The following is a 13,432-nucleotide window of genomic DNA, read 5'->3' as shown; positions in this document are numbered from 1 at the left end:
GGTGACATCACTGGATGGGCAGGAAGACCCTGTTTAATTCTTCATTGGCTGCTTGCCCGAGTTTCAGTCAGGAACAGGATCGTGCAGCCTAGGCAGCAGGATTTGATCGCTGCTCATCACCTAATGAAGCCTTGTACACAAGCACGCTTGGAAGCAGCTGTCATGTCTCCATGGCCATTAATTTCATGGGGTTCTACTCTGAACATCATCATCATCATCATTTATTTATATCCCGTCCTCCCCAGCCGAAGCCGGGCTCAGAGCGGCTAACAACAATAAAAGTAACACAACATTCTAAAATCAATTCATTCTAAAATCAATTCAGAATCAAATTAATGGCAACCATTGGGCTAGAGGATTACAGAAGGAGGGGGTCAGACTGTGCCTTGGCCAAAGGTCTGGTAGAACAGCTCCGTCTTGCAGGCCCTGCAGAAAGATGTCAAGTCCCGCATGGCCCTAGTCTCTTGTGACAGAGCGTTCCACCAGATCGGGGCCACGGCCAAAAAAGCCTTGGCTCTGGTTGAGGCCAGCCTAACCTCTCTGTGGCCTGGGACCTCCAAGATGTTTTTGTTTGAAGACCGTAAGTTCCTCTGTGGGACATACCAGGAGAGGCAGCCCCGTAGGTACGAGAGTCCTAGGGCTTTAAAGGTTAAAAGCAGCACCTTAAACCTGATCCTGTACTCCACCGGAGCCACTGCAGCTGGTATAGCACCGGGCCCCAGTATCCCAAACAAAAAGAACACTCTCCCCTCCTGTGGTTTCCAGCAACTGGCATTCAGAAGCGTTCCTGCCTCCATTTGCTCTGCTCATTCATGCTTTGTCACGAAACGGCTTCAAAGCCTGACACACAGGGGATTATTAAAACTCCTGCTTTACTTTTCCGATTTGGAGTCGGTTGAGTGACGCCTGTCCTTCTCCTTCTTGGCTTCTGTTTCTTTCTTGTCTGATGATGCTTTTTTCCCAGCAGGTTCATTTTTGGCCTGGAATGATATTGAGGAAATTGCTTAGGGCCGGGGCATGCGTGTACACGAGTCAGTAGGATCGCACAATAAGATACTGTTCCTGGGATGAACCACTTGCAAAATAGGGGAGGAAGAAATTTTCAAATGCTTGTCCCCACCCACCCCTGAAGCCCAAGGTGGTGCACGTGGTTCCCGCTTTCTGAACACAATGCATTCCCAGAAAATCATTCATAAGGCAAGCATTCGCATAATGAGCTGATGATTTCCATTATTCTCTATGGGAACATTTCTAATCTGTGATTTGCTCAATTTCTTTCCCCTCCCCCCATGGTTCCATCCTGAAATGGCTGCAAGCAAACCAACAAGAGAGAAACAAAGGAAAAATGATTTGCCTGATCTCTCTTGCTCCCCGATTTGTCCAATCTCCTTCTCTCCCTAAATGATTTCTGCCCCAAAATAGCTGCCAGTGACCAACAAAACACAAACAGGTAAGGAAGTGGGCAAACCCTGGCTGTTCGGATATCTGAATTGTGAGGTTTGGGCATAATTCTTTACGTTCAGATAACTGAATTTGTGAATAACAAGCATTCTCACCATGGCACCTGTGTGTACATTTCAGGGTAAAGTTTACCACGAAGGAGTGGGCTGTTTTCGGTCACATTTCTCGTGGGTAGCAAAAAGAACTCACTTTTTCAACAGAAATCATTTTCCCATGCAGTTCTGTCCGATGCAGATGGTTGATGCATTTAGTCGCTTCCTCGGATGTAGACATGGTGACAAAGCCGTAACAGCGAGCGCCAGGACTGCGGGCATTGGTCACCACTTTTGCACCCACCACCTGCCAGGGAGACAGGAAGCAAAGGAACATGGCAACTCTGGCACAGCAATGCCGGAGGAAGCAAAATTACCAAGGGGGGGGGGGAATCCGTTCCAGGAGTCCATTCAACTCCCGAAACGGTTCGAAAACCAAGGCGCGGCTTCCGATTGGCTGCAGGAGCTTCCCGTACTCAATTGGAAGCCGCAGAAGCCGCGCCGGACGTTCGGCTTCCGAAAAACGTTCACAAACCCAGAACACTCACTTCCAGGTTTGCAGTGTTCGGGAGCTGATTTGTTCGGGAGCCAAGTCGTTTGAGTACCAAGGTACAGTGGTACCTCAGGTTACATACGCTTCAGGTTACATATGCTTCAGGTTACATACTCCGCTAACCCAGAAATAGTGCTTCAGGTTAAGAACTTTGCTTCAGGTTGAGAACAGAAATTGTGCAGCGGGGGCGCAGCAGCAGCAGGAGGCCCCATTAGCTAAAGTGGTGCTTCAGGTTAAGAACAGCTTCAGGTTAAGAACGGACCTCCGGAACAAATTACCGGTAAGTACTTAACCCGAGGTACCACTGTACAGTTACGAACTTAATTCGTTCAGGAGGTCCACTCCTAACCTAAAATCGTTCTTAACCTGAGGTACCACTTTAGCTAATGGGGCCTCCCGCTGCTGCCAGCACACGATTTCTGTTCTCATCCTGAGGTAAAGTTCTTAACCCGAGGTACTACTTCTGGTTAGTGGAGTTTGAAACCCAAAGTGTTTGTAACCCAAGGTGTTTGTAACCCAAGTTACCACTGCACTGCAATAGTAGAAGCAAGTTTCTGCCAGCAACTGGATTAATGCCTCCTAAACTTACCATAGGGCTGGGGCCTCGAATAAACCATAATTTCAAGAAGCTGGAGTTTCCTAATTCCCCCCCCCCCTTTCTTTGTCTGTCAACAGTGCTCTCTGTTTAGGGGGTTAGTTCCTAAACGTCTCATACAGTGGAACCTCCGTTTTCAAACGTAATCCATTCCAGAAGACCATTCGACTTCCGAAACCTTAAAAAACCGAAGAACAAAGGGCGGCCGGCAAAATACATTGATAAAATGGAGAAATGTCTCTCGGTTCAAACGGTTTTCGGCATTTGAGTTCCGAATTGTCTGTCAATGGATACATTCGAGAACCAAGGTTCCACTGTATTATTACTGTATACAACACTAAAGACAATGTACAGTGGTGCCCCGCAAGACGAACGCCTCGCGAGACGGAAAACTCGCAAGACGAAAGGTTTTTTCATTTTTGAGTTGCTTCGCAAGACGAATTTCCCTATGGGCTTGCTTCGCAAAACAAAGCTTGCCCCCGCACCCCAGACCTCTTTTGAAGCAAGGGGCGGCGGGGAGAAGATCGCTTCTCCCCGTTGCCAGCCCCGCAATCTCTGTCCCCGGACCCCTTTTGAACCAAGGGGCGGCAACGGGGAGAAGTGATTCTCCCCGCTGCCCCTTCCCTTGCTTTAAAACAGGTCCGGGGACAGAGGGGAAGGCCCGCGCGCTTCCCCTCTGTCCCCGGACGGTCTCCATAGGAACGCATTGATTTTCAATGCATTCCTAGGGGAAACCATGCTTCGCAAGACGAAAAACTCGCAAGAAGAAAAAACTTGCGGAACGAATTAATTTCATCTTGCGAGGCACCGCTGTATTGCAGAAACAGTTTGGGGTGCCATTCAGCACCAAATATTTCTGGCAAAATGTTTCATGATTAAGTCAGACATCATTAAGAGACAAATTACAATTTTCTTCACATTTACATTTGAATGAAAGAGTGCAGGTGTGCTGGAGGGGGGGGTAATGCAAGTCTCGCCCCACCCCTTTGCAGGAAATCAATGTAATGTAACCAGTGATCATCAATATAATTGATGCATGAATAATACACTGATAGACCTGTGCTGTTTTGGTTTCTTGGAAGAAGGAGCTAACTTCACTGACGCCAGTGTTTGTTTACTGCTGACATACACTTGACAGATTGATCATTTGCAGATGCAAGGTGAATGAAAACCCGTTACAAAGCGAATAGGTGTTTTCAGCTTAGAATGGTTTCTTCAAAACTAGTTGCAGCTTCCAGCCTGAAGGAAGCCCAGCCTGTTTATGTTCCAGAGCTATTTATTTGGGTTGGTTTTTAGTGATATGGGTTAAATCCAAGAAGGGTAGGGGCAGTGGAAGGGAGGGAAGACGAAAGACGCTCACCCTGGCATGTACAAAAGGGCAACTTGAATAAAAGACTGACGAGCTCAATACTTTCAGCCTTGTTTGTTTCTGGAAAATGCTTACCTTTCCATATTTGCTAAATAGGTTCTTCAGATCTGTAGCTCTGGTGGAAGAGGAAAGACCACTAACCCACAGATTTCTGCCAGAACTACCACCAGCCCGACCTAAGTTGGAAGGGGGGAGAGGAGAGAAATGGTAAAAATCTACATCCAAAAAGAAAGGAAGATAGCATCGCAGAAGCAGACAGACTTGGAAGTTTTCTTTGGTTCCGGCCCACCTGAGAGCTCATGAGGGATTCTGATCTAACTTCAACAATACTATATCAAGATGTGCTTGAACTATGACTTCCATCGGCGCCAATATATGGCCATGCAGCCGATGGGAGTTGTAGTCCAAAAACCAATTTTTTCAAACCCATGTGGTGTTTTAATGTGTTTCTCTCCACAGGGGCTGAAAATGTTAAAAAGTGCTTGTTTGGGCAGAAGCAACTATAGCTAAGAATGTTGGACGAGCATCACCTGAAGACTTATGGAGTAGACAAGAAGGGCTAGAAAGACGAAGAGCATAACGAAGCATCACAGGAATGACTAAGGACAATGCCAAAGATACCTTATTTCGTTGGGGGGCAGGAATGCCATTTTTTTCATCAAGTTCACAGCAGGGCCTTAAATCACACTGCTGGTTTAGGCAAATTTGACACCCCCCCCCTTAATTTCAGTGTATCATGTCATACGCGCAGAAGACCCACGGATATGGCTAGCTTTCAATGTGTCTATTCCATGTATAGCTTAGTGATACTACCCACTACGTGCAAAGAGGATTGGAGAACTTTGTAGGCATTTATATTTTAGAAACAATCTTCTTCTCCTTTTTTACTGTCTATGTGTGTGGGAGTGAGCTTCATGTAGCAGGGGAATGTCCCATTATCTTCCACCCATTTGGTAGAAGCGCCGATTCAAGTTAGAAATTACATTCAAGACCATTTAATATTACCCAAATTACTCTTCCAGAGAAACTTAAGTGTCCCACTTGCTCACACTTGGAAGTAGACCTGCTGAAATTAATGGAAATTCATTTAGATCCGTTAATGTCAACGGGTCGATTCAGAGCTTAGTTGGATTCTGGTCGCTACCTGCAAGTAGGATTTGAGGGTAACTATGAATGACGACAGCAAAGAATCGTTGTTACAGCTTACCTTTCTCATCCTTTGAAACACCTTTAGCCTCTGCATCCTTATTAGAGCTAAAGACAGGGGGGGAAACAAAGAACTTTACTCAACAAGAATGAGGCCATGAGAAAAAGAGCACACAAGGCTGTGTCTGCTATGATCAGATACCTACCAGAAAAATAATGTGAAAGGAATTAACCCTTTTTAAGGGGTATCTTTAAGAACTCAACAAGGAGGGTCAGAGGTGATGAAACAGAGCTACCACTTAGAGTGGACAAAGGTCAACTTGCAAAACTGAGAAATAAAATAAATGCTTAATGAGAAATGGGCTGGGGAGGGGGAGAACATAGTGAACCACGTTCTACAAAAAAGGTGCGCAAGGACAACTAAAAAAAAAAGGAAAAGATTTTTATTTGGAACAAGCTATCATCAGCTTAAGGCCCTTGCAACAGGGCCCCTTTGGAGGAATTCACAGCGCATTTGCATTCATAAACGACCAACGGGGAAGAAAAAAAGAGAGCATCTGGTCTAAAACGGAGAAAAAACAAACCTCGTGTTCTGATCACCACCCTCTTGGGCAGAGGACTCTTCCTCACAATTAGCCTTGGCTTCCATCTTCTCGGCATCTTGGCTAACCACCTGGAAACCTGCGTCCTTCTCCGCAGTTTCCTCACTACTGGCTTCCAGAGTTTGGGCTGCTTTGCTACTCTCACCACTTCCTTCTCCTTCTCCTCCTCCTCCTCCTCCTCCTCCTCCACCACACCTGCTCTCTACCGCTAAAGAGTCAGAGTCCAGGTTAGCTTCCTCTACTGTCTCTTCGCTCGGCTCCCCTTTCGCTACCACTAAGTGCTTCGCTTCATCCTCCTCGCTCTTGGCCGCAGCCTGGCCTGACTGGCTGTCCGTATCTAAAAGCTCTTCGTCCGACTGAGCGACGGCAGTGGCAAGTGTGTCTTCCTCTTCCTGGGCTTCCTGTTTGACCGGCAACGAGATATTCTCTTCCTGTGCCTGCTCTGCTTCAGGAGCTTCTTCTTTAAGGGGCTCAGATTTACAAGTGTCACCCAAAATGTCGAGCATTTTCTCATTTTCTATGGATTTAACAGGAATAGAATGGCACAAGGTTTAATCACCAGGGAAACACAGCAAAGACAAATGCGGAACGGGCATGGCTGCCAGACTTAACACTGAGAGAACGGCTAAGGCTACACAGAGATTGGAAAACCCTTTGGGTATACCACATTCAAATGCCTAACACTAACTTCAGTCTTACATGGCTATCAAGGCAACGCCTGAAAAGAGAGAAGAAAAACCTTTATGTGCGGCGTTCCCAGCTTGCTCCTCATTTGTCTTCACGCGGTTGTGCTGCTTTCCGTTTTTCCACATTTTTTTCTCTCCCCAGAAATGAGCTTTGAAAGTCCATGATGCTTATACAGACTGCACGGATTCTCTTTCAGACAGTTCAACTCCCGGATTTTATTTATTTATTCTACTGAAATTCTTTCAAGGAGACCAGTCCGTACGTGAACACCAAGAACAACTTCAGGTGGGAATGAGAAGACATTCATAGTCCAGAAAAGCAAGTGATGGGAATTTCCATGGCCGACCCATCTTCCGTCTTTCCAAGAATCCACTTTGCAATTTGGGTCCCTGCCCTTGCTGACTCTAGTCAAAGTTACAGAACCAAGGCACTGGGTAATATCACAAGATCTGCTCTGCACACAGGAATTGCTCATTAAGCTCAGTGCACTCCCCAATTAAGGGATTTAAAAGCAAACCGCCGTCTTGAAAGATTGGTCTTGGGCCATATTAATAATAGGATGCTGTTGCAGATCTGGTGATATGACCAGATTTCCAATCTCTGTGGCTTTTTCTCCCTTTTTTTGGTATATGTGTGTGTGTGATCTGGACTTTGCGCCAGTTACGAATAAGTGGACCACAGATACTAGTGGAATAAAACCTAAAAAGAGTAACTAAAGGGATTTGTGTGCAAAATCTATGTGGAAGGTTAAGGGCCAGGGAGAGCAAGGTGTTTTGTTTTGTTTTTAAGTATCAGTACCTGATTCCAAGGGAAATTCTTCGAGCTCCTATTAAAATAATAAACAGGGGAAGGGTGGAAACAAGCAAAAGTTACAAAACTCCATTGTACGGCAAGATGAAAAGTCAACGCGACGCAAAATCTGCCGCAACAGGATAACACCTTCCCCAGCGGTGACTCAGCGGCTAGCGTGAACCATCTCTATGCTTTGTCCCATCTCTGGGTTGCCTGAAACTATGTAGATTCATTTAAATTAATGTAACCCAAGTTAGTCCTGCCTATCAGCTTCAAGGAGCCTAGTCTGAGTCAGGCAAGCTTCGGGTACAGCCCATAATCTCAATGCCACAATGATGGCTGAGGAGCAAAGGCAAAGAGCTACCGCAATTGTTTTTAACCCAATGAACCATAGTTCTTTAGCTGAATGAATCCCACCCTACCTATTTGCTGCCACTAGAATGTATGGCTCTTTCTTTCTATATATCTATTCTCCGTCTACTCTACATCTATCTATCTAGACACACACAGAGAGGAAAGAAAAAAGTTACCTTCACGTCTGTAAAATCAGAGGGCACCAGATCAGAGGTGTTTCTGGCCTCTTCGCCTTCCACCTATAAGTAGTGAAGAACAGCGTCAAACTTCCTGAAACACCACAGTTTCTTCACTGAAAACCAAGAATGAATTGGAAAGGGAGGGAGACCCCCTCCAACTGCCCTTTAGTTGCAACCTCATCCCCCCAAACCAGCTGGTAGTTAAATAATATTTTCTACCTCTTTGAGAACAGTGGTAAACGAAACTGGGGGAATTTAAAAAAACAACAACGATGAAAAATGACAGCAAATTCTTTGAGAGTGATGTTGCTGCGATGGTTAATGGTTTTAATGGGGTTAATAGGGAAGGGCCATAGCTGAGCAGTAGAGCGTTCCAGGTTCAATCCCAGGCAACTCCAAGTCGAGTAAGGACACTCTAGGGAGCAGCTGCCAGTCAGTGCAGGCAATTCTGAGCTAGATGGGTCAAAGGACTGACTCATTATGAGGCAGCTTACTGAGTTCCCATATTCCAGGGCACATCATGCCTTCAGATTCCTCCCTCTTACCTCCTCTCTAAGTCACCTGTTATATACACAGTAAGAGGATGTTGCTTAGCACGGAAGCAGACCGCTGGTCTCTCCACCCACAAAAAAAACTAAACTAAACGGTGTTGCACTAAAGAAGCAGGACCTAAACATACCCCCGGTAGGTTTTGTCTAAACCACTAGCAGTGCTAACCCAAACTGCAAGGGGCATGAGACAATGCTATTCTACCTAGGGTGAGGCTGGTGAGGGGAGAGAAGCTCAGCTTGGCCTCCAGGTGGTTATGAAATACAAGGATAAGCCCTAATAAACCTTTACGTTTTAAAAACCAGTGCTCCAGTGTGGGCAGGTGCACACGTTTTGCCACAACTGAACTGGGGATCACATAAACTAAGGCCTGGCCTCAGCATTTCATGCACACACATACACCCTAAAGTAACGATTCCCCGGCACGTTTCCTTTGCACAGGTAAGCCCTTGCAGAGGTAGCATTCAAGCCCGCGTCTCCCAAATCCAAGCACTCCCTGAACTAAGCTAGCTCTTGCCCTTTCCCAAGACCTCAGGGAAGTTAAGATGCTTCACAAATGAAATCATCCCTGGCACCCCAATTCTAAACACGTGGCTTTGGAATCCGCTCACAAATTACTTTTGAAGTTGGCGGGCCTGGCGTTAGATCCAGGGTTCGAAACTCTCATTGTTCTAGGCGCATTTTGCGATAGGGAATTTCATTAGCATGAGCAGTTTCTGAGCTCTGGGTGCAGTACTGTGCATAAGATTTCAGATTAAAACTGCAGAGTAGAAGGATAGGAGGACCTTTTTCTGCCTCCCCACTTCCAGCTACTCTCTGAAGACTGGAGAAGAGATCCTCTTAAGAATATTAGGGGGGTGGGCAGGGGAAGGACTAGACCATGTGAAAAATGAATGGAATATTTTAGCTGCTGTTCATTCATTTTCAGCTTTGTATTCTTGTTATTAAAAAGTGTGCCTAGACATTCCGTTGTTGCGCCCATGTGCCATTTAGCTCCGAGCTTCCATATCTCAGTTTCTAACAATGGTTAAATCCCAAGCTAGCTTAAATCTGCACAGAATGACACGTTGGGCTTGTGGGGTTGCATCCAATTAAGTTCAGGAAAGGGGAGACCCACTTAAACGAACAAGATTTAAGCTGGCCATGTGCGTTCATTTCACCGGATCTACTCTGGAGTAGAACAAACATAGGATACAACCCCTGATTTCTTTTGTTAACTACAAGTATAGAGGAGCTAAGCTGGCTATCAATTCTCGATAGATTCAAGTGTCCTGATTCTAAGGACAACAAACGGCTTGCTCAGAACCATTCTGCTTCAAGCAAAACTTGAGCTGGGCTGCATTCGGCAAAGGCCTCCAGACACACAGGAAGATGAGCAAATGGAAATGCATGTGAAAAGAAAAAGAAGGGGGGAAATAACTATTTTTTTTAAAAAAATAAAAACTATTTCTGGAATCTTTCTACCGCAACGTTTATGATGCATGCATTTAAAGCTTATAGATTTTAGTTAAAAAAAATTGCAACAGCTTTGGACAAACACAAGGGGGGGTAAGAATCAAATGGGATATTTTTTTAAAAAAAACAAACCCAAATTATTTCCACTTTAAGAAAATTAATGGAAGTTGTGGCGATTATTCAGACGGCATGTATTTTTTTAAAGAGATGCATACCATGGCTACTGGTATTTCTCTCGATTCTTCTTTAATGTCTGACATGTGTGGAAGTGCCTCCATGTTACCTACAGGACATCCTGAAAGCTGCTCTGGAAGTTCTCTCCTTTCTGCATCAGCATTTTCTTTACTACCAGACTCAGAGGAGGAGCCAAGTCTACTATCAGCACAGTCATCTACACCACTGCCGTTATCTATTTCAGCTTCATCTAACAAATTTATATCCATCATGTCAATATCCTGCAAGTTATCCAAACTTGCTTCAATATCCTCCTGTGAAAAGAGAAAAAGGCCGTATATATAATTGCCGTCAGGACTCCAAGGCAGAACTGTTACTGTGCAGCTGCAAAGCTAGTTGTACCTGCCCATCTCCAGAGTCATCCTCAAGCCCGTTGTCTTCAACTCCCTCTTCCTCTGGTCTACGCCCTAGTAAGATAAGGGTTATTAAAACGCATGCATGCATACATACAGACAGAATAATCTTTATTCAGGGCCCATTCTGCAATGCAAATGAAAAATGTAAATAGAATCAGGTTAAACTAAGGCCTAGTCCTCACTAACAACTCTGGATCTAAGCAGAAATCCAGGACAGTGTAATGATTAAAGAATGCTGGACTAGGTTAAAGGTAAAGGTAAATGCTGGACTTGGGACCTTGGAGACCAGGGGTCAAATTCCCGATCAGCAACGAAGCAAACAGGGTGGCCTTCAGCCAATCACTCACTCTGAGCCAGGTTTGTTTTGATGATAAAAATGGAGTAAAGTATGTATGCCACCAAGGGACGCGAGTGGTGCTGTGGGTTAAACCACAGAGCCTAGGACTTGCCGATCAGAAGGTCGGCGGTTCGAATCCCTGTGACGGGTGAGCTCCTGTTGCTCGGTCCCTGCTCCTGCCAACCTAGCAGTTCGAAAGCACATCAAAGTGCAAGTAGATAAATAGGTACCACTCTGGCGGGAAGGTAAACGGTGTTTCCATGCGCTGCTCTGGTTCGCCAGAAGCGGCTTAATCATGCTGGCCACATGACCCGGAAGCTGTCTGCGGACAAACACCGGCTCCCTCGGCCAATAAAGTGAGATGAGCGCCGCAACCCTAGAGTCCGTCACGATTGGACCTAACGGTCAGGGGTCCCTTTACCTTTATGTATGCCACCTCAAGCTCCTTGGAGGTAAAGTGGAGTATAAATTTCACAAATAAATAAGGCCCACAATGTTGTCAAGATGGGTCAATGCAATATCTACCCCAATACCCTTTGCCATTTTTCACTACAACCCAAACATCCATTTGGAGATCCGTTGCTAAATGCTTTGCCGTATGCACGGCAAAGTGTGCTACTGCTGCCACCCACCCTAGATCAGGCCGCAACACAGCAGCGGGTCCTGACCCACTGGTTGATGATGAACAGCCTGCTCCAAATCAGCAGCCTTTTAGGCTAAAGGGCGATATCTAAATGGCATAAATGAGTAATAATTAAATAAATGCATTGCCCCAATAGGAAAAGGAAAAACCCACCAGAAAAATCAATGTATCTGCAAAAATCGGGGGGGGGGTGTTTTGTTTTGTTTTTAGCTTCCGCTTTGTTAAATATGCCGTTTGGCATTTTCATTTGTTTTGGTGTAAGTTGCCTAGAAGATTAGGCAGGTCATAAACTGAATACATACAGCAAATGAAGCAGTTAACATATTTCAATGCTGCTTCAGACTAAAGGGGAAGGGGAGGGTGACTGAGTGCTTGATATAGGAATTCTTGAGCACAACTCTGTGATTTGTCCAGACACTCTGTCTTAAGCAAATGCTCTTTCTCAGCATTTTGGGGGAGTCACAGCTACAGGCAAGTTAACCCTACACATGCAAGCAGAACTCCTCCCCTATTCCCCGGCATACCTTTGCTGTTCCTCTTGGGCGTCTTCTTTGTGGTTATTTCTGTCACCACTGGAATCTCTTCAGGGTCTCCCCCCTCCTCCTCAACAGCCTGTTAAAAGAACATAGGGTTAAGCATTTACTTTACAACTCACTCTTCAGGACAAGCCCATGGCCCTTCTCAGGACAAAATAACTACACTGCAAGATTTTGAAGCAGGAATGATTAGATCTCCAGCGGGCTAGCGACAAAGGTGAAAGCTGTTTTCTAGTTCTGCTGGATTTCTCAGCGGCCTTTGATACCATCAACCATGATATCCTTCTGGACCATCTAGAGCAGGGGTGTCAAACTCAAATTCATCGGGGGCCGCATCAGCAGTTTGGTCACCCTCAAAGGGCCGGTTGTATCTGTAGGACTTACAGTACAGGAGAGAAGGGTTCAGGCAGCCGTTGGATCTGTCACATCACAGGATGGCATGCGCTCAATATAAAAACAAGTGGAGGTTTCCTGAATGCATGTAAAGTGGAGGTTTCCTGTGTAGAACGGCCGGCGCCGCTAGAGGGCAGACGTTCTCTGGCTTGTAGGCTGCCGCGCATGTGCTGAAGAGGCGGCTTTCTTGTGTCAAAAAAAAAAACAACGAGAATAAAAGGTGAAGATTGGTAGCCGGCGGCGGCTACACGGGCCACATGACGAGGTCTGGCGGGCCGGATTCAGCCCGCAAGCCTTGTGTTTGACACCCGTGATCTAGAGGAAGGAGTTGGGGGCACTGTTATACAGTGGTTCCGCTCCTTCCTCCTGGGCCGTGTTCAGAAAGTGGTGTTGGGGGATGAGGGTCCTGTCCTCTCCCCCATGCTTTTTAACATCTATATGAAGCCGCTGGGAGAGGTCATCAGGGGGTTTGGGCTGGCCATTCATCAGTATGCGGATGATACCCAGCTCTACCTCTTTTTCAAATCAGGACCAGTGAAGGTCCTGTGTGAGTGCCTGGAGGCGGTTGGAGGATGGATGACAGCTAACAGATTGAGACGGAATCCTGAGAAGACAGAAGTACTGTTTTGGGGGTACAGGGGGTGAACAAGTGTGGGGGACTCTCTGGTTATGAATGGGGTAACTGTGCCACTGAAGGACCAGGTGCGCAGCCTGGGAGTCATTTTGGACTCACAGCTGTTCATGGAGGCACAGGTAAGTTCTGTGTCCAGGGCAGCTGTCTACCAGCTCCCGGACTCTCTCGCCCGAGTGGTGCATGCTCTAGTTCAGTGTTTCCCAAACGTTTTTGGGCAACGGCACACCTGTTTACCGGAAAAAAATCTCGCGGCACACCACCATTAAAGCCCCGCTCCCGTGACGTCATTCGGGGAGCCGGCGGCCCGGGCCTCAGCTGGAAGGAGAGGCGGTGCTTTTCGGCCTGGAATTGTTTCCCGCGCGCTGCGAAAGGGAACAGCTGCGGTCGCGCGAACCCTCCGGCGCTGGGAGGGGAAAGGGCGGAGTCGCAGAGCACCAGCTGGCCGAGCGGTTGCGCGCAGCGTTGCGCTTTTGGAGAGCGTGCGGCTGCTGCTAGGGGATCCGGGGACGTGAGCAGGCCTGGCCC

General features: G+C 46.5%; 1 protein-coding gene across 3 annotated transcripts in view; it reads right to left on the bottom strand.

Annotated features, from left to right (window-relative positions):
* Positions 1–13,432, bottom strand: part of LOC308577455 (scaffold attachment factor B2-like) — a 37,307-nt gene that overhangs the window by 20,037 nt on the left and 3,838 nt on the right. The window contains exons 2-11 of one of the 3 annotated variants that reach the window (XM_081177647.1): positions 11,869–11,956; positions 10,351–10,415; positions 9,990–10,262; positions 7,768–7,830; positions 7,244–7,271; positions 5,741–6,275; positions 5,218–5,264; positions 4,086–4,186; positions 1,651–1,800; positions 877–980 (exon numbers count right to left, since the gene is read on the bottom strand). In XM_081177647.1, coding sequence (XP_081033773.1) covers positions 877–980; positions 1,651–1,800; positions 4,086–4,186; positions 5,218–5,264; positions 5,741–6,275; positions 7,244–7,271; positions 7,768–7,830; positions 9,990–10,262; positions 10,351–10,415; positions 11,869–11,956 — 1,454 coding nt within the window. The remainder of the gene's footprint in view (positions 1–876; positions 981–1,650; positions 1,801–4,085; positions 4,187–5,217; positions 5,265–5,740; positions 6,276–7,243; positions 7,272–7,767; positions 7,831–9,989; positions 10,263–10,350; positions 10,416–11,868; positions 11,957–13,432) is intronic. The other 2 variants (XM_081177648.1, XM_081177649.1) reach the window with 2 other exon arrangements.

Source organism: Podarcis bocagei (assembly GCF_964188305.1).
Source record: "Podarcis bocagei genome assembly, chromosome: 18".
NCBI lineage: Eukaryota > Metazoa > Chordata > Lepidosauria > Squamata > Lacertidae > Podarcis > Podarcis bocagei.
Note: the sequence above shows the minus strand (reverse complement) of the source record. Positions and strands in the feature narration are given on the sequence as shown.